Source organism: Rhipicephalus sanguineus, chromosome 7, assembly GCF_013339695.2.
Source record: "Rhipicephalus sanguineus isolate Rsan-2018 chromosome 7, BIME_Rsan_1.4, whole genome shotgun sequence".
NCBI classification, from domain to species: domain Eukaryota; kingdom Metazoa; phylum Arthropoda; class Arachnida; order Ixodida; family Ixodidae; genus Rhipicephalus; species Rhipicephalus sanguineus.
The window spans coordinates 136,185,407-136,212,305 of record NC_051182.1 but is presented as its reverse complement, the minus strand read 5'-3'; the positions used below and the strand labels follow the sequence as shown (position 1 = coordinate 136,212,305).

General features: G+C 47.1%; 1 protein-coding gene across 1 annotated transcript in view; it reads left to right on the top strand.

Annotated features, from left to right (window-relative positions):
* LOC119400037 (double-strand break repair protein MRE11) overlaps positions 1-26,899 on the top strand; it is a 44,037-nt gene that overhangs the window by 3,001 nt on the left and 14,137 nt on the right. The window contains exons 3-7 of the mRNA XM_037666954.2: positions 6,758-6,992; positions 9,586-9,711; positions 11,019-11,200; positions 22,262-22,388; positions 26,628-26,805. Coding sequence (XP_037522882.1) covers positions 6,758-6,992; positions 9,586-9,711; positions 11,019-11,200; positions 22,262-22,388; positions 26,628-26,805 — 848 coding nt within the window. The remainder of the gene's footprint in view (positions 1-6,757; positions 6,993-9,585; positions 9,712-11,018; positions 11,201-22,261; positions 22,389-26,627; positions 26,806-26,899) is intronic.

Sequence of the window (26,899 nt, the reverse complement as noted above, 5' to 3'; positions counted from 1 at the left end):
CCTTAACCCCCGTTTGTTCCCTGACCCACTCTGCTCTCTTCCTGTCTCTTAAGGTTACACCTATCATTTTCCTTTCCATCGCTCGCTGCGTCGTCCTCAATTTAAGTTGAACCCTCTTTGTAAGTCTCCAGGTTTCTGCTCCGTAGGTAAGTACCGGTAAGATGCAGCTGTTATATACCTTCCTCTTGAGAGATAGTGGTAGACTACTATTCATGATTTGATAATGCTTGCCAAATGAGCCCCATCCCATCCTTATTCTTCTAGTTATTTCACTCTCATGGTTCGGCTCCGCGGTTACTACCTGTCCTAAGTAGACGTACTCCTTTACAACTTCCAGCGTCTCGCCACCTATCGCGAAGCGCTGTTCTCTGCCAAGATTGTTCCACATTACTTTAGTTTTATGCATATTAATTTTCAGACCTATTCTTCTACTTTCCGTATCCAGTTCAGTAATCATGAGCTGTAATTCGTCTCCCGCGTTACTCATCAATGCAATGTCATCAGCGAATCGCAGGTTACTGAGATACTCTCCATTAACTCTTATCCCTAATTCTTCCCAATCTAGGGCCCTGAAAACCTCCTGTAAACACGCGGTGAATAGCATTGGAGAGATCGTGTCTCCCTGTCGTACGCCCTTCTTTATTGGGATTCTGTCGCTTTCTTTATGAAGGACTATAGTGGCTGTGGATGCGCTGTAGATTTCTTCCATTATGTTTATATAGGCTTCGTCGATGCCCTGATTCCGCAGTGCTTGCATGACTGCTGATGTCTCCACCGAATCAAATGCCTTCTCATAATCTATGAAGGCTATGTATAGGGGTTGGTTGTATTCCGCGCATTTCTCTATCACCTGATTGATAGTATGAATATGGTCTATTGTTGAGAAGCCTGTACGAAATCCTGCCTGGTCCCTTGGTTGATTAAACTCTAATGTCGTATTAATTCTGTTAGCAATTACTTTTGTGAATAGCTTGTAGACAACGGACAGTAAGCTGATGGGCCTGTAATTTTTCAGGTCCTTGACGTCCCCTTTCTTATGGATCAAGATGATGTTGGCATTCTTCCAAGATTCTGGTATCCTCCCTGTCGAGAGACACTTCGTATACAGGGTGGCCAGTTTCTCTAACATAATCTCTCCACCGTCTTTCAACAGGTCTGATGTTACCTGATCCTCACCAGCGGCTTTGCCTCTTTGCATTCCCTTTAGGGCTTTCTTTACTTCTCCTGTTAATACTGGTGGGATGTCAGATTCCTCTGGGATATTACTGCTTCTTACGTTATCATCCTGACTGTCTCGGCTGCTGTACAGATCTCTGTAGAACTCTTCCGCTACCTCAACTATTCTATCCATATTGGTTGTGACCTTGCCATCCTTGTCCCTTAATGCATACATCTGATTTTTGCCTATGCACAGTTTTGTCTTCGTAGCTTTGAGGCTTCTTCCGTTCTTTAGAGCATGCTCAATTCTCTCCATATTATACTTTCTTATGTCGGCTACTTTACGCCTATTGATCAACTTCGAAAGCTCCGCCAGCTCTATTTTGTCTGTTGCATTTGAGGCTTTCATGGCTTGACGTTTCTTAATGAGGTTTTTCGTCTCTTGGGATAGCTTACCAGTGTCCTGTCTAACGACTGTACCCCCGACTTCCACTGCACACTCCTTAATGATACTAGTCAGATTATCATTCATTGCGTCAACGCTAAGGTCGGTTTCCTCGGTTAAAGCCGCGTACCTATTCTGAAGTGAAGCTCTGAATTCCTGTACTTTCCCTCGCAGAGCTAGTTCATTAATCGGCTTCTTGCGTATCAGTTTCTGCCGTTCCTTCCTCACGTCTAGTTGAATTCTAGATCTTACCATTCTATGGTCACTGCATCGGATCTTGTTAACTACTTCCACATCCTGTATAATGCCCGGGTGGTCGCACATTATGAAGTCTATTTCATTTTTAGTTTCGCCATTAGGACTCCTCCACGTCCACTTACGAGTAGTCCGTTTTCTGTAGAAGGTATTCAAGATCCGTAAATTATTGCGTTCTGCGAACTCTACTACTAACTCCCCTCTGGCATTTCTGGAGCCGATGCCATATTCCCCAACTGCATGATCTCCAGTCTGCTTCTTGCCTACTTTTGCATTAAAGTCGCCCATCAGTACAGTATACTGTGTCTTTACCTTACTCAGTGCTGATTCTACGTCTTCGTAGAAGCGTTCAACCAGTTGATCATCGTGGCTGGATGTTGGCGCGTAGGCCTGTATCACCTTCATCCTGTACCTCTTATTAAACTTAATCACGATACATAACACCCTCTCATTAATGCTATAGTATTCCTCTATATTGCCAGCTATATTTTTATGAATAAGGAACCCCACTCCTAGTTCTCTTCTGTCAGCTAAGCCACGATAGCATAGGACGTGTCCGTTCTTCAGCACTGTATAAGCCTCCTGTGGCCTCCTAACCTCACTGAGCCCTATTACATCCCATTTAACACCCTCTAATTCCTCGAATAGTACAGCTAGACTCGCCTCACTAGATAAAGTTCTAGCGTTATATGTAGCCAAGTTCAGATTCCAATGGCGGCCTGTCCGGACCCAGAGATTCTTAGCACCCTCTGCTGCGTCGCAGGTCTGACCGCCGCCTTGGTCAGTTGCTTCGCAGCCGCTGGGGACTGAGGGCCGAGGGTTAATTGGTGTATTCATGTGGGAGGTAGTGGCCAAGTACTACACCAGGGTGGCCAATCCTGCTCTGGTGAGGGAGTGCATTGCTGGCTGTGGTCGCCAGTGAGGCTGCACCCCAGGCCTTTTTACACAATTCCATCATCACGCGGATTTTTTTTTTTTTAATCCGGTTGGGAATTGTCTGGCACCGGGATTCGAACCACGGACCTCTTGCATGCGAAGCTGATGTTCTACCCACTACGCCATCGCTGCAACTCACCAGTCACCGTACGAGCACCCAAACGTCTAATAAACGCGCAAGTGCACAGCAAAGGTTTCTTCAATTCTTCTATACCTGTACGCAAACGAATTAGCTGCAACCCTCTTCATTAGAGAACAGACCAAGCCAATTCTTGGAATAGTGTCATGGAGAAACTTAATTATGCCAACAGAGATCATTACAAGATACCAATGAATCAGGTGGCCTGAAGCATGATCGCATAGTGCTACGGATGTCTACTTCAAACAGCAGCTGCTACATTTCAGGTTAAATAATAAATGTGCAGATGATGGATTTCTTAGCGCTGCTGATAGTCTTAACAATCTGTATCAATTCAAGCGAACACTCGCGATGTAACGTGAAGCAGGACATACACAGAAATTTTAACGCAACGCACGCTCTCGAGTGCCTCAAGTTTCACCTCACTTGGCGACTTCCCTAGGGAATTTCTGGGTGCACGAAGACGCTAGTTTTGCTCGGTGGCACAGGGTAGCCACTATGAAATGTGCTTACACCGCTAACATTGGGCGATGTTTTGGTGGCTTTTTAGTCTTGTGCCCGCGGATAGCCTGCGTGTACCGAGTGACGATGGGCTATAGCTTAACGTCTTGTGGTATACGCAGCCGGTTTTTCTTGCTGATTGGCTGGGAAGTACACTTCCAAGCTAATCAGCAAGAAACACTGGCTGCGTATCACGAAAGAGAGGAGGCTTGCTCGTTATATATATGGCTAAGCTTTTCACGAGACTTCCATTCAGTAAAACACGGAACACTGCCCGAGCCAAGAAAAGCTTCAGCAAGAGGAAGGCTGCAATGATGGGTTAGCTGGCGTTTGTGTATATCTTCCTTATAGCACACAAAACCACACAAGAAAGCAGAAAGGACACTTTAAGGGACACTGAAGGCAAATAACAATTTATGTTAGAGTGAAAGGTCGGTGCTTGAGGACGTCAACAATGTCATTATTGTACACAGCAGTGCTTCGGCAATCGAGAAATTACAGGGAATCTAGGACACCATTTGCGCCGCCAGAGGGACATTCTGGAAGACAAGCCCGGTGACGTGGTAGGGCCTTGGTGCAATCACTCGCAAGTACTGAAACTATCCATGACAGAAAAATACATTTCAGTGCATTACACGACGGCATGAAATGCAACCAGTGCATTTCGGTATTGAACCATTCAAAAAAAACTTTTGACATTACCCTTGAGAACGGCATGTGTTCCGTTTTCGCCAGGCTGCGCTTCGCTACAGCCCCTTGCTCCAGTGCACCTGCAGCCGGGCATTAGTGCGAGTAAAGGACAGGCATGGCTACGTCAGGAGGCCGTTCTCGGAGGCAAGCACTTTGAATCGTGCTAATGGTACACGTGTCACTGAGGCATGATTTCCTTTCGGACCAAGCATTTCCTTGGCACGAAACAAGCACTGCGAGGTTTCTTGAATGTTATTTCAACAATAAACGTCGACTTATTAGTTGCCCTTAGTGTCCCTTGAAGGCAGCTTGTCTTGTCTCCTCTCTTCGCCCACATTGTTTGGTAAGAAAACAAGGTATTGTGAATTAAATGAGGGGGCTTTTCGTGTAAGTACCTCTGACGAAGACAAGTCTTCTGTTACCTGCTCTCTGCCAGCTGCATTGATTGTTTATCACTTGAGACTGCATTGATTTACGGCGTTGACACTTTTGCAGCGGTGGTTTAAAACAGCAGCGCTTAAAGGGACCGACAACTGCCTAGAACATGAAATGAGATGACTCCACTAATGGAAAGATTGTCTGCCGCATTGACTCAAACCAGCCCTGTTTTTTCGTGAGAGGTAGATTTATATTTTTGTTTCTTAATTGAAAATCACAAAAAATGACCTGTGGCGCCTCTGGCGGCAAAAACATGGAACGATCCAATGAACCCGGCCACGTGACCATTGATTCCTGTACGCAGTCGACGAATTTTTTGTTAGTATTGAAATATTGTTTGTGTCTTTATATTAAAAGGTATTACTCCATAAAAATATACATATAGGCCTGCGTTAGTAGTATGCATTAAAGTGGCGCTGCCTTCGCACGACGTAATGATCCCATGCTCGTCAGCACGTCTTGATCAACTTTTCAGTGTGCTCATGCAACCGTGCACGCAGTTTCCAGGTCGCTAAGATTTTGGAGCGACATAGTTTTGCTACCTACACTGACGCGCGCTGCTACTTGGCATGGCAGCGCATATGCGTAGTGACCTTTTCGATGACTTGACTTGGCTCGTGCATGGAGAGAGTAACCACGCCGGGACAAGCCACCCATGACACAGGCGCAGGCAATCTTGGACGCATGCGCACACAATGCGGTACATATACAGGGAGGGTGTACAATGCCACATCATCTCATCGTAACAGCTTGTTATTTTCAAAAATAGTTGAAAAGCTATAAATAAAGGTGGTTAAACGTAGTTACAGGAACTCCTGTAAAAACAGAACAACGATAGCCTTCACAAATCGCGAGAAGGGCTGGTGGCATCGCTATCAATCGTCAGCGTTGCTGGGGGTAAGGTGTGTCAGTGTTTAGAGCCTTTCAGATCGAAAAATACTGCTGTAAAATAACCACGTGCTTTTGGGATTAACTACTGCAGCTACAAACACTGCGAATGGTGAGCTTTCTTTTGCGCCGTAAAAAATGGTTCGAGTAAAATCAGTTGTCGGTCCCTTTAAAGGGACCGACAACTGCCCAGAACATGAAATGAGATGACTGCACTGATGGAAAGATTGTCCGTCGCATTGACTCAAACCAACCCTGTTTATCTCGTGAGACGCGGATTTATATCTTTATTCTTCATTGAAAGTCGCGAAAAATGACCTTTGGCGCCTCTGGCGGCAAAATCATACACGGTCCGATGAAGCCGGTCACGTGACCATTGATTGGTGTATGCGTTCGATTACTTTTCTGTTAGTACTGAAATATTGTTCATTTCTTTATATTAAAAGATATTACTTCATAAAAATGTACATATAGGCCTGCGTTAGTTGTATGCAACAAAGTGGCGCTGCCTTCGCTTGGCGTAATGATCCCATGCCGCGAAAAGCCATCCATAACACAGGCGCAGGCAACCTTGGTCGCAGGCACACACAACGCTGTAGAAATACCGAGAAGGTGTATAAAGCCACATCATCTCATTGTAACAGCTTGCTATTTTCAAAAATGGCTGGAAAGCTCAAAATAATGGTGGTTATGCATAGCTACGGTAACTCCTGCGAAAGCAGAACAACGACAGCTTTCACAAGGGCTAGCGGCATTGCTAGCAATTCTCAGCGTTGCTGGAGCAAGCCTTCATGCGTGTTTGGAGCCTTTCAGATCGAAAAATACTGCTTATAAAATAACTACGTGCTTTTAGGATAAACCACTGCAGCTACAAACGCTACGAAGGGTAAGCTTCCTGTCGCGCCGTAAAAAACAGGGTCGAGAAAAATCAGTTGTCGGTCCCTTTAAAGAAAACCGATGCATCATGTTTGCAGTGCTGCAACTCTGCAGTAGAAACGGTACGCCAATTTCATAACGCATACTTTTTTGAGGCACTTCTAATGGCTCATTCACATCAGGGGTAGCATCATCCAGTTGGCCATGCAGCAACTGTTCACACAGGGCTGCCTGCCTTTGTCGAAAAAACGCCAGGCCTGCATGGAACATGCAGCACAGTCACAGCGAAAGCTGGAAGAGCAGCCTTTCTAGAACCCCTTGTAAATTTTCTAAGCTCTTGTGGGCTTGGCCTTTCATTTGACACAAAAAAAGACGCCTGAAAATTTTCGTGTCAGTACCCCTTCAAGAAAGTTTTTTTGTTGTTGTCTCAGGTTACTACGTCAGTACTGTCTAGGCGACAAGCCAGTGCAGTTTGAGATCTTGAGTGACCAGGCAGAGAACTTCGGCTTCTGCGCTTTCCCCAATGTCAACTACGAGGACGCCAACCTCAACGTCTCGCTCCCGGTGTTCACCATCCACGGGAACCACGACGACCCGACCGGAAGTGAAAACCTCAGCATCATCGACGTCCTCGCAACATCGGGACTCGTAAACTACTTTGGAAAGGTTGTAGCTTTTTTTTTCTTTTTAATGGCACGAGCACCGAGCCACGTTCTTGTTTCTCTTTCAAACACTTCCGGTCGAGCACATACTTCCGGTTTTACGAATGTTCAGAAAAGGTGCTTTAAGAAATAAAACTGGTGCGGAAATCAATGGTCCTTGTTCAAGTTAAAGGGGCCATGACACCCAATTTTCCATCATAATCTGTGTTATGTGGATTACTCCGTGTGCATTCACAAATACGCTGGCGAAATTTTAGCGCATTTGGTCGAGCACTTAATTTAAAATGGAATATTTTTATAAACAAGTGAGCGGCCCGAGAGTCAGGCAACACTGGTGCCCTCGTGAGCCGTGACGTAACAAGTAGCTAGCTGTGCAAGCGTCTGCATTGCGGCGAACCATGTTGTTCCGTGGTCAGCTGCTCGTGATATCGAGATATTTTAGCTTTCTTCAACTTGGCACTGAAATTGAACGATTTGCAGCATCTTAAACTTTGGTAGAAGATGACGGCTCCGTTCTGTGCTACACGACGTCACACGCGCCATTGCAAAATGGCGGTCGCCGGCGGTGGGCGGGGTTTACAGCCGGCGACTTCTAGGGCTTGTTTTGCACTGAAATATTCGATTACGGCCCACTTTTGAAATCTGTATAGGCATAATAGACCCTCTACTTCTAGTTCTCGCTGAAAACCACAAATCTTTGGGCGACCATGTCATGGCTTCTTTAAGAGTTATATCGGATACATGTGGTGTCGAAGCGTAAGTTTATTTAAGATAAGGGCCAATTAACTGTCAGGATAATTTACGAAAACTAATTGAACGAGTTCATTGAAAGAGCAGGCAGTTTTCTTGTGAGCAGCTTGTTGTGCCACCTGGCGGAGCAGATCTCAATCGCGCACTTCTTTTTACGCGGCCTCCGAGATCCACTTTGAAAATGCGACACAACGCAGTTAACCCAAGGTACTCAAGTACGCCGAAGCACACGAACACTGAGGTGCGAGCGCCACTTACCAGTCTCCCAAGTGAAGGAGTAGGGTCTCCTCCAACTTCTTTCTTTTTTGTCGTGTTTTTGTGCTCCTCAAGGAAAATACGAATTGTCAACTACCCATTTGTCACACAACACTGCGAGGAACTCCATGCATATTTCTGAGAAAGAACGCTTTCTAGTTGAAGAAAAGGTAATCCTTGTTCGAGTCGTGAATGTCGAACCACCTGGTGTCTTTTCGCTGCGTTAGCGGCCGTGTACTTCAAGTTGGTGGCTAAACCGCCATTGCGCTGCAGTCTGCTTGCCTCCTGGGTAGTCTAGGTCAGGGGTTAGTCTAGGACAGCCCACGAACCTTTCTTTAGTGGCCTGCGGCTCACACATTACTGTCCTATATATATTTTTTCTTTTTTTAATAAGTACGCTCATGAGGTACACAGGCGTACTCATCTCAAGCATTTCTTTCGTGAGGCGCCCCAAGCGGCCACCATGTGTTAAAGCATAACCATGGAAGAAAAGCTTTATTTCAGAAGCGACGTCCTGATTTCAGTCATTCAGGAGATAAATATCGGTGTGTTTCTCAAATCCTGACGTGAAATTGTCTTCAGGACCTGTGCATATATAAGATATGGGAAAGGCCTGCTTTCATGTGGCAACATTAGTAAGCGTTTTGATGATTAAACTGCCCCCCCCCCCCTTCCCTCCGCCACTTTTACCTTCTTCACTATCACGGACCTTGTGGAAGGCTAATTTCGTAACTGTGGCCCGCTAGCTCAGGTGGGCTTGAGAACACTGGTGTAGGTAGTGAACTTACTACACCTGAAAGGCATTGGTCCCGGGTTCGAGTCTCGGACAAGGACATATTTTTCTCTCAACTAAGAAGCTTCCTTTATGAGAAATCCATGCAGATTTCCTCGTAGCTCTGTGCTCCAAATGGGCTGACATTTTTTTTATTTCGAGAATTTTACTCCACCTTGCGGGCTTCTTCAGAACTGATTTTCTATTTTCTTTCATTGTTTCACTAAGGAAGAAAAAGCTATTCAAAGATACTTGCATCAAGTTGTCATCAGTGTACTTCACATACTCTCCTTTTCTGAATGAGAGAGCAAGCAATTTCTGCCTCTTTGTGATATAAAATTGTAACTTCCCTGCTCAGTGGAGTGCTCTGATATTTGGCTCACACATAAGAGCCTTAACTGCAGATCGGCATCGCTTTCAGGCTATGTTCAAGAGATGTTGCAGGGCCCTTTTTTGTGTGTTCTTCGAAGTTTGTTGTTGGGGTGGTAGAAGGAGCAGGCAGGCATGCCCCTTTAGGTGGCAGTTGTCAGCCTGTTCCCTCCCTATTTCCTCTGGGTCCTTGTGTTTTCTATGTGTTCAAACCAAATAATAATAATAATAATAATAATAATAATAATAATAATAATAATAATAATAATAATAATAATAATAATAATAATTGGGGTTTCTTGGTTTTAGTTAAAATGCATAGAAATGATCTGTTTTGTCTTTTTGATGCTTTGTCTAGTCTTGGTTGCCCAACATCTGAGGAGTGTTCTTTGTGAGTGTGTCTTCTGTACAAGATTAGCATTACGCCAACTCTGCCATTACTGCACGGCAGGTGACGGACCTGACGAATGTGCGGCTGTCGCCCGTGCTTCTGCGGAAGGGACGGATGCTCCTGGCTCTCTACGGCTTGGGCTGGATACGGGACGAGCGACTGCACCGGCTGTTTCGCGAAAGCAAGGTCAGCATTTAAAACCCTTTGCAGATGAGAGTATAATTGCATGATTGACTATGTAAAATGGTCAATCATGCAATTACAATCAAGATTCATTCGCGTCATATTGTTTCATTGGATTTCCACTGTGGGTGAAGTCACCTTGCAGTCGATGCGAAAGCCAAGACAATCCGTTGCTTGGTACATTTAGTATCACTCTGTGTGATGCGGGATTTGTTTTGCCAGTCTGTTTCGCGTATCAGCATATTTGTCGTTGAGACAGATCAGTTGACGCGCTTTTGGGAGGTGGCTTCGGCCTGCGATGGGTGCTGCGATTTCGTTCGTTAGCTTCACTGACTGAGGTGGTCATCCTCAATTTGGAGCAACCATGGTTAGTCGGATAACTGCAGTTAGGCTTTGCTGTCTAACTGGACGTAACTACGATTTGTGGCAACCGAAGCTCGTCGTAACTGGGGTCAGTGTGCCCATGTAACTTTTGTATAAGAAAACCAGACCAGCAGTCTGCCTACGTCTTTTTTTTTACTGCCCCTGCATATTTAGCACGTTAAATAAAGATGAAATGTATGTCCACAGTCTCACTATTTAAATAGCTTTGGAAGTCTTGCATCTCTTGATTTTTCAAAGTTTCGTAGTAATCAGATGAAATCGATCTGGGACCACTTTGGGCCTAAATTGTAAGCCTATAGCCTTTGGAAGTCTTGTATTTAATGGGCCCATGACATGGCCAATCAACAATTTCTGGTTTTCAGCGAAAAATAGAAGTAGAGCGTCTATTGTGCTTACTCATATATGACAAATAGACCGTAAATGAATATTTTAGTGCAAATTAAACCCCAGAAGTCGCCGTCTTTAAACCCCGCCCGCAGCCTGTGACCGCCATTTTTGCCATGGTGTGTGCGACGTCATGTGCTGCATGGAGCAGAGCCGTCGTCTTCTGCGAAAGTTTCGGGCACTGCAAATCTTTCAGTTTCGATGCGAAGCTGAAGAAAGCTGAAATAGCTTGATTGCATGCGCAGCTGAACACGAAACGAAATCGTTCACCAGAATGCAGACGCTTGCACAGCAAGCGGCTTGTTACGTCACGACTCGCGAGAGCGACATTGTTGCCTAACTCTCAGGCCGCTCGCGTGTTTGCAAGATGTTGAATTATAAATTAAGTGCTTGGCCAAATGCGCTAAAATTTCTCCAGCTTGTTTGTGAATGCACAAGGTTTCTGAATGCACCCACATAACACAGATAATAATTGGAAATTGGGTGTCATGGCCCCTTTAATTTCGACGTGGGGCTGTGTCTTTGCCACGTGTGCGCCGCAGGTGAAGATGCTGCGCCCCCGCGAGTGGACCGACAAGTGGTTCAACCTGCTGGTGCTGCACCAGAACCGGGCCAAGCACGGCCTCACCGACTACATCCCCGAGGACTTCCTCGACGAGTTCCTCGACCTGGTCGTCTGGGGTCACGAGCACGAGTGCCTCATCGACCCGGAGTTTAACGGCAGGTGCGTGAGTGTGTATGTGCCATGGTGGAGTCTGTGTATTGTCGCGTAGTCGTGACATTGATAAAAGCAAAACGCAGCCGGTAAAAACGAAACGCTTTATAGGGTGAAATCGTGCCTAGGAAATGAAAAGTGAAAGCACCACCAATACACGCTGTACACTGAAAGCGGCAATCACAGTCGTCGGCCTTCGGTGAACTGGTCAGCTGTAAGGCGCATCGGCGTTTATACACATGGCACCGAAGATTCTAGTGTTATCGCTGGTGGCCGCGTTAGCTTCAGAATTAATTCTAGTGTCAGCGTTGGAAGCGTAATCTAGTCAGTAGAGTCTAAAATAATTGGGAATGTAACACAAGGCAGTTGTTACACATGTAACGGGTCAATTACATATAAAAGGGGAAAGAAACGCGCGTGGCAGTATGTTAACCCGGGTGACCTTTAAAGCGAAGCTGTCTTAGCCTGCCCTAAGCCGTCGTCGTCGTAGTACTAGTAGTAGGCGTCACACAGGTCACGTGACCAGCGAGGTAGTGATGCAAAATGATGATGCTAAATTATGATTTTGTTCGAAATGATGATGATGCATGTGATCTCACTAACCAATCACATGCACTCGAATGCTTACAGCTTTGCTGTTCGGTGGTTTTCGCGGCGTGGGACAGGCTGAATTTTCGCTTGTTTAGTTTCGTGCAAGGAACAGTTTCACAGCATTTAACAGCTGAACACCGGTAACCAGTTTGGCTGTAAGGAAAATGCAAGGAGGGAATCGGGTTTTTATTACCTTTTCGTAGTAGGATTCTCGCACAATACACAGTGTAGGGGCCTGGGTCAGCAGCCGCCCGGAACCCCTCAGAGACGAGGCCGAGATGTGGTCGGCAGCGACTGACCGTCAACGGCCGCTGAGCGTGAGCCACAAGCGCACCCGTGTCCATCGTTCATTTCTTCTACTATTGGCACGCTCGCCACTGCCACTCCCATACTGCCCCCTCCCCTCCGGTGAAATTAGGGCGGAGGACACGGTCAACGCCACGACCGTGGTGAAATGGTGCACGAACTGTGCCGTGTGTGGTCGCGCTGGTCCGCTGTTGTGTATGCGAACACACACCGGCACAGTTCGTCCATCATTTCACTACGGTCGTGGCATTGTCCTATGCAAGTGGGGGCTCAGTATCCAATTTCATGTCGGCTGTTGTCATGGCAGCCACCTTGCTGCCGCTGTCTGTGCTTGCCTTTTCGTCCTCGTTGTTGATTTCTGGTTCCTCCTTGTGATCAGCGTTGGCATCCTCGGAATCTGCTTGCCAAGCCTTGCCGTCATTGTTTGCCTTGTCGTTGTTGTCCTTGCTGTCAGCTGACCCATCCTCGTTGGCAGCTGCCGTCGAGGCCCCCTCAGCGGAGGCTGGCTCTTCCTCCTCCTTCTGTTCACTGTTTACTTACTGCGCTTGAAGGCAGTAGCCTTCTTGGCACCATGCGCCGCCTCCAGGCTGCTCTCACACTGCCCACCTGCAGACATGTTCTCCCGCTGGGGATGTGTCCTGGCTGGTTCAGCCTTGGCCTTCTTTGTCTCTTGCTCGGTGCGATCTGCCATCTCACTGTCCGGGTTGCTTTCCGACGTGTTTTCGCGAACATGTGCCATTGCGTCCATGGCGCTCTTCAGTTGCCTGACACGAATCACCCCAGTTTCCAATACGATCCTGTTTAGCAGCTTCTCAAGCTCGTCGTCATCCTGGGCTTTCTTTTTATTCATTTTCTTCTTCTTCTCCCTCTTCACAATTTTCTTCTGTTCCTCCTCAACATCACCGTCGGCTGCTCCTTCCCAGTCCACCACGCCGCCTCCTCTCACGTCATTCTCACGTATGGCGTCCTCCCTCGCTCCATCCATTTGAACGACCTTGGTGATCCCGAGACTCATCGGCCTCTGCTCCACCGCCCTGCTGCTCGTCGACGATTTCCTCGTCCACATGAGTATGTTGCTTGCCTCTGACGTTCTCCACGGCCTCCTTGTCACTGGACAGCTCGTCGGCATCCTGTGCTGCCTCGTCGCTCAATCCGGCCATGTCGTCTGTGCCTTTCGTGCTCTCCTCGACGTCAGCCCTGGCACGCTGCTACAGCGCTCGAGGTGGAAAATTCTTTGCGGCAGCATTGTTAAGGCCCATGTTGTCCACGAACGGGATGCCGTGGGATGTGAAGTCATCAGCGAGGTAGCCGTGGAGCCGAGGTAGTCGTGGAGGCACAGGCTGGCTTGAGAGCAATGTCGGCAGGTGGTGGCGGAGCGTAGTGCTGCTTCCAAAAGAGCGTCTCTGCAACTGGCCGAGCGAAGCCTGCAAGTTCCTCGAGGGAAGAAAAGGAACGGGCAAAAGGCATGGCAGAACGTGCGAAACCTTCACATTTTCCGGGGCGCTGGGATCAGCGCGACCAAAGAGCTCCTGCATGGCTCGAACATATTCTCTGAGGCCCCCATGTGTATGTTGTGTTTGGGCGTCCAGCTCGCATTGGATACGGTAGTCGTAGTCTACTGGTAGGCACTCCGCTTGGACGGCCGTGATGAACTGGTCCCAAGACAGGACCGGCGGCCGTAGACGCAGCCACTGTGGTGCTGTACCGTGCAGGGCAACAGGCAGGACCTGCTTGAGCACATTGAGCTCTGAGACGCGAGAAACGGATCTGTAAGTGGAAAGTTTGTTGAGAAAATTGATGACCAATTTCCTCACGTCTTGTTCAGTAACTGTTGGAACGTCCACCGTCATCGTCCTCAGTGCCATGGGCTGGATGTGCTTGTGGCCTCCATGCGTAGGGGCTGTCGTCAAGTGCGCGAGAAGGGCTGCGATCTGGTCCAAAGAAGAGGCTGTCTCGACCAGTGGCGTAAATCCATCAAAACAACAGGGGGGGTCCCGGACTTTGCATGGCAGCCATCTTGATTATTAGAAATGTGCATTTTATTTTACACAAAAATGAAAACTTTACAATAAAACAAAAAGAAAACACACAAATATTCATATATCGCGTTATTGCAATGCTCTTGACGATCTGCACTGCGCGACGAATGAGTCATACAACGTTCTGAACTAGTTTCTACAACACAGTTCCAAACAGCCGATGAGTATTCGATGAATCTACACACTGGATATGAAACAAACGTTAAAGGAACACTGACACCAAAATTGAAACCTCGAGGTGTTTGTATTGTTTGATTGTCTGTATGCGTGCAAGGGTACTTCGGGCCGTTTATAACTGGCGGACGTTAGCTTTCAGTTATCTTAATTTGATTTTGAAGCAAGCGTGAATGCTCATCTGAGTTGACAGCACCTCGCGACATCTTCACTAGTATGACGAAACATTGGTATTAATGAGAACTAACACACAGCAATGCCAAGGAAAGTATAGGGGGTGTTATTTGTAGTAATTAGAATATAAATGTGAAGAAAGTAAAGTGGACGAAAAGATAACTTGCCGCCGGCAGGGACCGAACCTGCGACCTTCGAATAACGCGTCCGATGCTCTACCACTTCGCTACGGCGGCAGTAATCTCCCCGTCCACTTTATAGGGTATATATGTGGATTGAAACTTCAGGAAACTTAGGAGTGTTAGGATTATTGGTCAGCTGCCTGCTCGTATATAGATCACGTGCTACGTGACGCCAAGAAGGCAGAAAAAAGAGTGTTCCACACTTGACCCCACACTATTCCCCCTCGCCTCGTTCTCTCCGAAAGAGCATATGACAAAGAAAGTTAGAGGTGACCGAAGTCACTTTCATGTCCCTTTCATCAGGTGCATACACAAAATATTTTTACAGATATCAAGAACTCGTTGCGCAGCTTATGTTTGCATAACAAAATTAGAGCCCGGTATACACATAAAGCCTTCTCCTTGCTTTCTCACCGCGGGAGCGGTTGATTGAAGGAGCCATGGGGCGACGCCCTTGGACGGTTCGCTCTGTGTTACATCACTTCCTGCTTGATGTCCGAATAAACAAGAAGAGGGCATCATGCCATCATGGGATGTTTTGTGTCATTATAATATACGGGAGATTCAAGTATGCGCTTTTTAATATTTTTTTTCTTCGCAAATACGCAACTCTGAGCCTTCACATTGCGAGGGTGCATGGTTTCTAAAGCCCTAACCCCCCGTACGCGTTACAACGCGTCAGCTCGTGGCGTGTGGACTCGGCGCCGCGCCCTTTCCCTATGGAGTGAGAGGACGCGCGGCTACACGTAGCTGCGCGACCTCTTTTTCCATAGCAGTCGAGAAGGTGTTGAGAGGAGAGACGAGCTGATGAACGAAGGAATGAGAGAAACGAGCGAGGGCCTTTTTTGTACCATCAAACACGTGTAACTCAGCTATTACAGCAGCGTTTCGAAAAATTCTCACGGCTACGTGTTCGTTGATTGTAAACACTTTTGTTCATGAATAAACAGACTGTCCGAAAGTTAGCCACCAGCCTGGAGATCGTGCGTGGGGATACTTTCGCCTGCTGGCATATTGCAGGAAAGCTGGGAGGTTGAACATTACAAAGTTTCGAGGTTCCTTCGCGTGATTCAAGAACCGCGCTAGGAAAGCCATGTAGATGGTGCGTAGAAGAGTTTTCGGGTAGCTCGTCACTGGACTCAATGCCTTGATAACATGTCACTGCTGTGCGTGCGCTTCTATCAACTCCAAGGCGATGACGATTCATGCTAAAATGACTGGGCGTGCAAGCACGGAAACAAGAAAGAAGTCAAGACACCACAAACTCCGCTTGCGGCTCACTAGTTCGTCTCTCTGTTATTATTCTAAGGTGATGAAAAGTTGGCCGAAGCGTCTAAATCGCTCTTCTGAATGGCATTAATTCCTTCGGTGCGTGATCCTGGAACCGGTGGATGAAACCACCAAACATTCCTTGCTTTTTAGCGAATTGTATGAATTAGGGTAGTCCTAATAATAGCTCCATTGAATCTAGTTGCAACGTAATTCACGAAACCATTGATTTAAAAGTTATCTAGAAGATTTCTGTTAGTTGTTTAACGTAACGTGGTAGTTATCCTCCTGTCTAATGACTGCAAGCCATTTTGGGCTTTCAAGGCGGCATTCAAGTAACTGTCACTTCCCCCTTTTTTTAATCAAAATAAAAATCCTTGTATGTTGCACTAAGGGTACCCGACAAAACAAAATTATAATCAATGATCAATTACATAAAAGGCTCACCTCATCAGTGTTTTTGGTGACATTGTCTTCCGAAGAAGGTCGCTTGGAGTTCGGCAGAAAGAACGAGCTCAGCGAACTCTGCCGCTTGTGCGGCATCTTCCCGGTCCAGTTGAAAGTCACAAGCACATTACGCCAAGAAGGTTGCGCGGCCGGTTGCAGTGCTGGCAGCACTTCTGTGGACGCGTGCAGGCTGAAACTGCCGAACGACTGACAAGTGATGTCGTATTTGTCGAATATTGGGAAGCAGCCCCCACTTCGAAGCAGCTTTAATTGGAAAACCCCGCGGCGAAAAGGAGGAAGAGGGGCAACCCGGGGGACGCATTTTCGGGGTTGCAACCAAGGCGGTTGAAGGCGACGATGAGTACGGGAAGAGCGGAGAACGTCCTTGACATTCGTCGTTTTACGACCCACGCGCCCACCCCGTGAAAGAACACTGAAAGCCACAGGGAGCGTCACCCAACACAGGGAAAGCGTTTTCTCCCTCTGTTCTTCAAGTTTGTTGCACGTGCGGGGTGCAGAGAAAATCTTTTGATTGTGCTTGTGTTTCTGTATTTCTATTTTCCTTTTCATTTTCCCTCTCTACGAGAGCACTGTAAATAATGAACAAACAAAGCAGTCTTCGTGATGCGTTCAAACCAAGCGGACGTGTTGATTCTCTGTCGTCGTCCAACCTACTAAAGAAAGTTTTGCCCCCCTGCTTTTCCGCCACAAGGTGAAACCGGAGGACAGGCGTCTTCGTTTGAACTACAGTGTACTAGAATTGGGCAGTGGGCTCACTGCCGTATCTCTGCGCCGCGCCTCCACGGCCCTCTCCGCGTCGATTGCTTGGGCGCCCGCCAGGGGTCTCGCCGCCAGTTTCTCTTGTAGAGTGCCTCGATGCACCCTATTTGCCCTATTCTCCTGAAGACTTCTCTTGCGGGGTGTGAAGCGCGTCCTCTTGGTCGGGGTTACGCTGGTTACGCTGTAATTCCGGGGGGGTATCAACAAACGCAGGGTTGGAGGCGGGGAGAGGGCCACCACAATGACACAACAAGAGATCACAAAAAAAACAACGGAGGGAGAAGGGGGTTGAGCATTTTATTCTTTTTTAAAGCTTACCCAAGTAGTAGAAGCTACTGTTTCCATTCGTGCATGCCCTGCAGCGCATGTTCCCGCCATTCATTCGCTTGAAGGACCTTTGTCGGCACCACGCGAGCAGCTTTGCTGCACTTATGTATGCTTGTTTTAGGGGCGAAGCTCCTTAAGGCGGCACCCGTTCGTCCCTCGTCGTGCTCGTAGTAGTGAGTAACAAGTCTTACCCTTTGACCTCCAAGGTGGTGCCGGTGGGAGATTTCTCCTGTGCGTTGTTGAACAATAAAAAATTCGCAGCGTGCGCGTTAACTAAAAGCCGAATTCTTCTGTCTCTGTAGAAGTGTAAGTGTTAGCTAAAAGCCGACTTCTTCTGTCTCTCATTCCCATTAGCAGCCATTGTTTACCTCCAAGGTAGTGCCTGGTGAGATTTCTCCTGTGCGTGATTAAACAATAAAATTTTTGTTCAAAACGCCGTTGATTGATGAAATAAACCAACGAAAGACGCCAGATGTTTTGTAAAAACAAAACGAAAGAACGCCAGATGTTTCTAAAGCAAAACGAAAAAGACGCCAGCTGCTTAACGAAAGACTCAAGGTGTTTTCTAAAGCAATGGTTTTCTAAACAATGAAAATTCACAGCGTACATGTAAAATTAAAGTGAGCTGCAAGTCGTCATAACTCATCGAACCTTTAGTATAAACGCGCCCGATCTCACGTCGGTGATGATGTACTGGGCAGAATTCACGGAAGATTCACGGTTTACCGATGAACCTCCGCAGCTTCGCCCACTCATCATCATTCACTCCGTGGATATGCTGTGATTTTTTTTTCTGAAGGAGCGGCATCTGTGTCTATCCGTACATTGCAACTGTCTCAAAGACGGCCCGCCGCTGCATCTGGACGGGAGGGAGGCGCTTTTTACAGTCTCCGGCGGTCGTGCACATAGAGCATGCAGCGTACGTGCAGAGAAATTTCTGGTGCAGCGTTTGACAACAAAAAACAGCTGGACGCAACGAAGCTAAGAGTGACCGCGCAATGTCAAGTGCGATAACAATAAAAGCAAGAAAATACGAGGGCGGTGACAGCAAAACCTTACTCGTGCTTTGGTAAAGCGGTCAGGGTACTTCTAAAAAATGATAAAGAATTCTGGCTGCTTGTTTCGCTCGAAGTCCTAAGCACAGAACTACTGCCAGATGAAACGGGCTGGATAGAGATCGATGTACAAAAAAAAAAAGAGATTTAGGGGGGATGATTGAAGTAGCGGGGGAGGCCCACGGGGATTGGGCTCCTTTGAGATGCTCCAGTTAGATCGACGGTTGTCATCGGCAGTTTATTGTTTTATCACGAGTGACCATGCATGCATTGTTAATCCATATTGTGATATGGCCAGCATTTGCGCATACATAGGCAGGGTTCCGTGTAAATAAAATTAGTTTGTCAGCACGTGACGCTGTCGAGTGTTATTTTGGTGGTGCAATTCTGCGGTGTAATAAAAATGTACGCACGTAATGTATGTTACTTGTTATGTACTCATAATAGCTATGTATAGGTTGTTTTTTTTTTTTTCATTGGACCCTCGCGTACAAATATATATAGCCTACGAGTCCAACCAGTTTTGGTAACCTTGTATGATCTATGTCTGCAAATAAAAAAATTTAAGATTACGGTGCGGATACATTTAATACAAAGCCAAGTGATTCCGCCGATTATTGATTCGCGAAAAAAAAACAGCATTAAGTAGGTTAGTCGCAGAGACCAGCTCATACGAAAGCAAATAAATAAAAAATGAGGCATTGTTTATATCCGGTATAGTGGGGCTCGAAAGGCGGGAGTGAACTCGCTAGGATCGCTACAGTGGCGAAAGGGCATTGAAAATCGTATCGACCAGCAGTACAAAAAAAAAAAAAAAAACTTGAACGCCCCACACGCAGGAGCATTCATATTCATCATAGCCTATTAAAATATCGCCCACCCTCTGTAAATCGGTCACAACGACAGCACTTTATTTCACAACTCACAGAAATTTGCATGAAAAGAAGTTTCGTGTGTTGCGCACCGTAATTCAGACTTTTCTTGCGTGCAAAACAGCAACGCGAACTAGCCGCGCCCTGCAACCCGCCGGAAAGTTTCAGGTGACATAGAGCTACTGCATATGCTACCTCTGACTCTAAGTGACTCTAAGGTGACGCTGCGAACACTTCTAGAACACTGTAGTTTGAACGATCGGGTGGATCGGGCCCAGAAGTTCGCCAAAAACGCGCGCGCAGCCAGGGGCTCCGGAAGTATACATATGGGGGCGACGGAATGAACAGGGGTACTGAAAAATGCGTGCAGTTTCAGTTGGGTGTGAAAAGATGACTCATTTGTGGTGATATTTGCAAGCAAAGGCCGAATATCTTTTACTCAATTTCTCTCGCCCCAGACTCGGTGCTGAAGAAATGTCTTCACGAATCTCGTTGCTCTCAGCGAGTTAGAAGGCGCAATGATACGTCACCACGTGGATAAACGGCCGCTGCATGGCAGCGGCTTTCGTGATTGGTGCTATGGATGTGGTTGCAGACTTTGAACATCGCAGGGAAGATGTCGTAAAAATATTATCGTAAGTTGTTGAATTGTGCTTATTTCTTTCGTTGTATCTGAGAGCTCGAACTCTGGGGCGATTTTGAATGGCACGTGTGAAAATAAACTTCAAGCAAGCCAAGATGGAAGATGTTCGAATGCAAAATCTCAGGGGGGGACCATTGCATAGGGGGTCCCCCCCAGTCTCAACACAGGGGGGGTCAGGACCCCCCTGACCCCCCCGGGATTTACGCCACTGGTCTCGACAAGTTGCGGTCGCTCACCACCGGTATCCGCTGTAGGCCGCTCACCACCGGGTCGCCTCAGTGTCCATGGCTGCAGGGGCGGGGTCCTTCTCGTTGGGCGCTAAATGTGGGGGCTTGGGCCAGCAGCCGCCCAGAACCCCTCAGAGATGAGGCCGAGACACTGAGCAACACGTCTTTATGCTTCAAAGACCCGGCAGCGACTGACCGTTAGCGGCTGCTGAGCGCGAGCCGCGAGTGTGCCCGTGTCCGTCGTTCTTCTCTTATACTATCACTCGCAGCCGCTGCTCCCATTACAGTTGTTTATTAACAAAATTTCTGAAACGTCGTAGTGACATTAATAAAGGGGGTGCACATACAAGGTTGGCGTGGTTTAATTACATTTCTGTGATTGAATGAGAAAACAGAACATAAAATATAACAATAGTAACATACCATAATGCATTTAGTACAATATGTAAGTAGCAAACAGCTGAAAAAGTTATACAGTAGAACCCCGCTGTTACGTTCCCGGCTGTTACGTTTTCCCGGCTGTTACGTCGTTTTCCGCCGGTCCCGGCATAGCTCCCATAGGATACAATGTATTGGGAACCCCGCTGTTACGTTGTAACTGTCGGACCGTTCCCGTATGATACGTCGCGAAGTGCGCCCGGAGCCGACCGAGTGACTACCAAAGAGAGCGGCCATGGCGCATTTTCACGCAGCTTGGCCTCGTTTGACCGTAATATTAGCCGCATGAGAGGCGCAAGCAACAGAATCTTTCAATTGATGCAAACAAAAGCATGGCCTTCGAGATTCAAATTGCAAAGATGGCGTCTATGACGTAACTGCTCGCGAAAGCAAGGCCTTCGAGATTGGCATTTACTATTGACAAAAGCATAGCCTCTGAGATTTGCATTGCACAAACATGGCGTGTATGACGTAATTGCTTGCGAAAGCAAGGCCTTCGAGATTGGCATTCACTTCTGCCATCGCGTTGGCGTAGACTCATCATCATCGTTATTTGTCGGAGAACGGGAGGAGTTCGAGCTGGTTGGAGCTCGCATGGTCGTGCGTGCGGTTCGCGGTCGGACTCGCCGTGCCGGTCGTGATTGCGTGTGCTTAGTTCTTTCATGCCTACAGCTGTTGGTGTTAAAAAAATCACATACGTTGATTACATTTCTGTGGATAAGGCCGTCCTAAGCTCCGCGTTTCTGTCCATCGACTAGATCGCGGCTGAGCGCGCCAATTTTCGTGCTGCTCGTAAGAATTGAAATAAAATTCTGTACCACTAAATATTTTGCCGTTTTTCCTGTTTTTCGGCTGTTACGTTTCCCGTCTCTTACGTTTATTTCCTACGGTCCCTTCAAAAACGTATCAGTGGGGTTCTACTGTAATACTCATCATAAGCTGCAACGATGAGACAAAAAAGAAAATCCCTTTTATAAGTTGAGTTTACTATATTTTCAGGGCAGGCCCGTAGCCAGGGCGGGGGGGCCCGGCCGAAATTTTTGTGAAATAGGTGTTTTTACCAAAAATAAATAATAAAAATAGGTGTTTTTCTCAAATAGTCAAGGTTTTCAGCAAGTGGGCCCACCCCGAAAAAAAATTCCTGGCTACGGGCCTGCTTCAGGGTGTTAGTTCCATTCCCTAATTGTTCTTAAAAAGGAGGTGTAAGCGAAACTAGTGGGTTCTGAAGAAGTATTCATGCTTTTTATGCATGTGTTGACAACGTTTAGAGCAGTATGTTGGTACCAGTACAGTTGGGAGTTTTTGTATAACTTCCATTTATTGTTCATTTGCCTTGTGATGAATCATCAGCTATCCCAAAACATAAAAAGTCTTTTGAATGAATGCAGCGCAGTTTAGACGAAGACAGGAGATACAGATAAACACAGATGAGTGCTGTCTCCTGTCTTCGTCTACATTGCGCTGCATTCGCCCAAAAGTATGTACCAACTCGCCCAAGTCAAGGTATTATTGGAATAAAAAGTCTATCGCGTTTCCTGTCCTGTAGGTTCCACGTGACTCAACCCGGCAGCCCCGTTGCCACGTCTCTGTGTCCCGGTGAGGCGGCTCCCAAGCACGTTGGCATCTTGGAGATAGCCATGGTTGACGGCAAAAAGTCGCACAAGCTCACGAAGGTACGCTGTGCTCATCTGTGCTTGAGAGCTTGCCAGATGATGTGACACAGGTTGACGGGTGGTTTCCAGAGTCCGCTCAAACGGTATGACCTGAAAGAAATGCGGTTAAACAAGTTGAAAACGAGTTGAGTCGATGTAGCATACTTGCCGTATTAAAACCGTAGCGACTCACACATGCACACACACGTAATTCACAACTGAAAGATTAATAGAACTTCAGTAAAGCTTCAACTTGGGCTAGTTGGTCCTTTCGCTGAGCGCAACTGCATTACCATAGAGTAGTATAACTTGTCGGGTGGCTTGCTTGACACTGAATGCATGAAGTAAGGCGCAAGCACATGCAAACTTCTAAGCATACGCAAAAAGGCAACACTAATAACGTGCCTTTGTTCATACTCTTGTCTTTTCGTACAGTGTTACATGTTTGGACATGCCTGCATTTTCATCTGTTTTGGCAAAAGATTAGTTTACGGGTCTGCGGAATAAATAAGGGATGAAAATCTGCCGGAAGGATACGCAGAGATTACCTGTTGCTGATACCATTTTGGACACTGTTTTGTTTCTTCTGCTGTGTCACACGACGGCATGGCTCAGCCACAGCTGGTAATCTATTTTCTTCATCGTTCGCCTACATTGCCTTCCCAAGCTTGTTTTACAGACCTGGGAATTAAAGTTCTAGCTTCAAGTAGTGCTGTATGTGTTTGTGTGCCTCCTGTTGCATTTCGTACGAATCATTGCACTTTCCATCAGTATGGCAAGTGCCATCCCAAACAAGGTGCAGCTGCCACCTGGCTAAAGTGAAATGAACTCCTAGACAACTATAGAGAGCAGCTCTGTGCACACTAATGCCAAATTCTGATTACAGATTCAGGGCATCCCATCAACACTACCTGCAAGCTATTTGGGCATAACTGAATCCCTTTTGCCTGAGCAAGGGTATGAGCGTACATACAAGCTAAACTGTAACTGTTCTCACTTGGTCGCTGCCAGCGCCTTTCAACATACGGCGACTAGGTGAAGTCAGAATGCTCGTCACTCCACTGAGTTGTCGCGTCGGACACCACACGTGTTATGCAGTTGGTTGTGATCAATTGGTAGTGATTGACTGAGGAAACAGCCTCTGGCTCCTTCGATTGCGATCAAGCCCGATCGGCATCGAATATCTCAATCGAGGTTGTCTCTTCTACAGGGGCCATAGAAGGCAGCCAGTGGCATTCGAAAAATTCTGTCCCGATTGGGCCTCGATTTAACTTTGGTCCATTAATTACGTCCGACTGGTTAGTTTAGCATGCATGAAAGCCTATTTTGAAGCAAAACGGAAAGGCGAGCTAGTTGGTAATGATTCATAATGGTGTAATAGTAGCGCAAAAAAAGACGAGGACAAGAAAGTGAACACCACAAGCGCTTACTCACAACTGAAAGCTTTAATGCTTGAACAGAAAATATATCTAAACTTGACGATCGACTAATTCCCGCGCATGCGCATCATGGGCAAGGCAAAAGGCAAAAACCAGAACAAAACACACATCACCTTCAACCCTCCGCCCCCCAACAGACTACCCCCTTTCCTTGAGTAGAATTACTTCCCTCTCCGATATGGCTAAAGAAGGATGGCTAACGCACGTAGACGCCCTTGTGCTAATATGAAAGGCTTCTGCGAGTTCTCGTGTCGTGCGATCGCGGTGTTTGAACAAGACCTCCGTTGCGGGGAATTGCGCTTCGCACCGGCACTCAGCGCAGTGCATGGCCAAGTGCGTTAAGGGTCTCCCCTGCAAGGAAGACTGGTGCTCCCTTAGACGTATGTTCAAACATCGGCCTGTCTGGCCGACGTAGACACGACCACACGACAGAGGGATGCAATAGACGACGTTGGCCCTGCATGACACAAACCTAACTTTGTGGTTCATAGAGCAACCGTGCATCCCGACGTTGTCAAGCCTGTTGCCGACCATTGAACATAGTCTGCCTAGCTTGTTTCTAGCAGAGAAAACCACCTTCAGCCCAAATCGCTGGACTGTCTTCTTAAGCCGATGTGAGAGCGCGTGTACGTATGGCATAACAGCCATTTTGTCATTTTGATCTGTGTTGACGGCAAACTGGTGAAGGACGGCATTGCTATGTCGTGTCTGAAGTCCGCTGTCAACAGATCGTGTGCGCATTTCGCTCTTCGCAGCTTTCAGGAGCAGGTGGATCGTCTAAAGAACACAGCCTTTCCTATATCGGTAATACAAATCACCTGCCAGCGCCTCATCAAACAGATAAAAGGTATCGATGCACGCGGCCATAACACAGATCAAAATGACAAAATGGCTGTTATGCCATACGTACACGCGCTCTCACATCGGCTTAAGAAGACAGCCCAGCGATTTGGGCTGAAGGTGGTTTTCTCTGCTAGAAACAAGCTAGGCAGACTATGTTCAATGGTCGGCAACAGGCTTGACAACGTCGGGACGCACGGTTGCTCTATGAACCACAAAGTTAGGTTTGTGTCGTGCAGGGCCAACATCGTCTATTGCATCCCTCTGTCGTGTGGTCGTGTCTACGTCGGCCAGACAGGCCGATGTTTGAACATACGTCTAAGGGAGCACCAGTCTTCCTTGCAGGGGAGACCCTTAACGCACTTGGCCATGCACTGCGCTGAGTGCCGGTGCGAAGCGCGATTCCCCGCAACGGAGGTCTTGTTCAAACACCGCGATCGCACGACACGAGAACTCGCAGAAGCCTTTCATATTAGCACAAGGGCGTCTACGTGCGTTAGCCATCCTTCTTTAGCCATATCGGAGAGGGAAGTAATTCTACTCAAGGAAAGGGGGTAGTCTGTTGGGGGGCGGAGGGTTGAAGGTGATGTGTGTTTTGCTCTGGTTTTTGCCTTTTGCCTTGCCCATGATGCGCATGCGCGGGAATTAGTCGATCGTCAAGTTTAGATATATTTTCTGTTCAAGCATTAAAGCTTTCAGTTGTGAGTAAGCGCTTGTGGTGTTCACTTTCTTGTCCTCGTCTTTTTTTGCGCTACTATTACACCATTATGAAAGCCTATTTTGCTAAACTAAACCATCGTTGTGCGAAGCATAGAGTTTCATAATACTAGTACTCTAGAGGGAAATCTGGCGCTAGTGTCTGTGGGAGCTGCAATGCATGATGCTTCGGCCAGCATGGAAATGATGGTTAGTACTTGGATTTGCCTAAGCTTCGCTCTTTCGGCTCCATGTGTTCTGCAGTCGCTTTGTTGCAAGACGAAGTTCAGCAAAAGTTCAGCAGTCCCACTTCACCACCTTCACCCTATTAGGCCGAATAATTGAAATCGGCTCACGAGGCTCGCAATGAGCCGTTCTTTTATCGAAAACAAAAGCCAAACACCACAATAGACAAAGCCACAAGCACATTCGCAGCCACGAACACAAAGACTAGGCAAATCCATGCGTACAGTAGACTCTTGATAATTCAAACAAATCTTAAATTTTGGCCTGCTGGTTGGCTTGCTATGTTTTCAGTGTATTTTAACATCACTTAATTCAAACTGCCCCATTGCACAAATTCGGTTAATTCAAACTTTTTGCTTGTTCTTGCATGGAAATATCTGCTGCCTTTCTTGGTTCTAGCTGAAAATTCACGTTTTTATGTTAACTAGCAGTTGCAAATAAAGCCAATCGCCTGCCGACAAAACAGTCAAACTAGCCAAACCGCGTGCACCAACAGTGGCATACTCACTGAGGGAAAAAATTTTTTTAAAAAGCCGAAGCGGTCTTGTGCCGAAGGCATTTTAAAGTCACTTTCGCCACAGTTCACTATTGTGGTGCAGGAAAGCGTCCTAAGATTGGGAAGGGAGTGTCAGCGGTCAATGGGCACAACATACTTTGTCCCTTAATTATGCATGCGTGCACGCATTGTATAATAATGAGTACCAGTATGATTGCTGATGTCTAAAAATGTTATTGGCAATCATGCAGAGCTGTCTGTGATCTTGCTGCGGCCCTGAGAAACAATAAACATCACAGCACTGGTTGGTATGTTGCCCCTAGTCATGTTTATGTGAACTTCTGATTATTCAAACTTCTGATAATTCAAACAAAATCCCGAGCGCCCCTCGAGTGTGAATTATTGAGAGCCTACTGTGCTAACCATCATGCCCATCGTGGCTGAACGATCGCAGCGCCGCAGTTTCCCCTAATAAATATTGTAGGAAGCTCTACGGTGTGAAGGGTTCATGGTTAATCCCGGATGGCTGGTTGCCTTTCCCAGATTCGCTTGAAGACGGTGCGGCCCTTTTACATCAAGACGGTGTCACTGTTCGACCTCGATGAAAAGATTGCAGCCATGGGCAAACGGGCCAACGTCAAGACCTTCTCCGAGCACGCTCTCGAATTCTGCACCCGGCACATCGAGGCCATGATTGAGCAGAGCATCCGCGATCACCCCAGTAAGTGCAGTGCATGCGTTATATGCGTGAAAGCTGTGCATACTCGCATAACGGATGCACTTACGTGACTAACATAGCCTCCCCTGCATCGGTC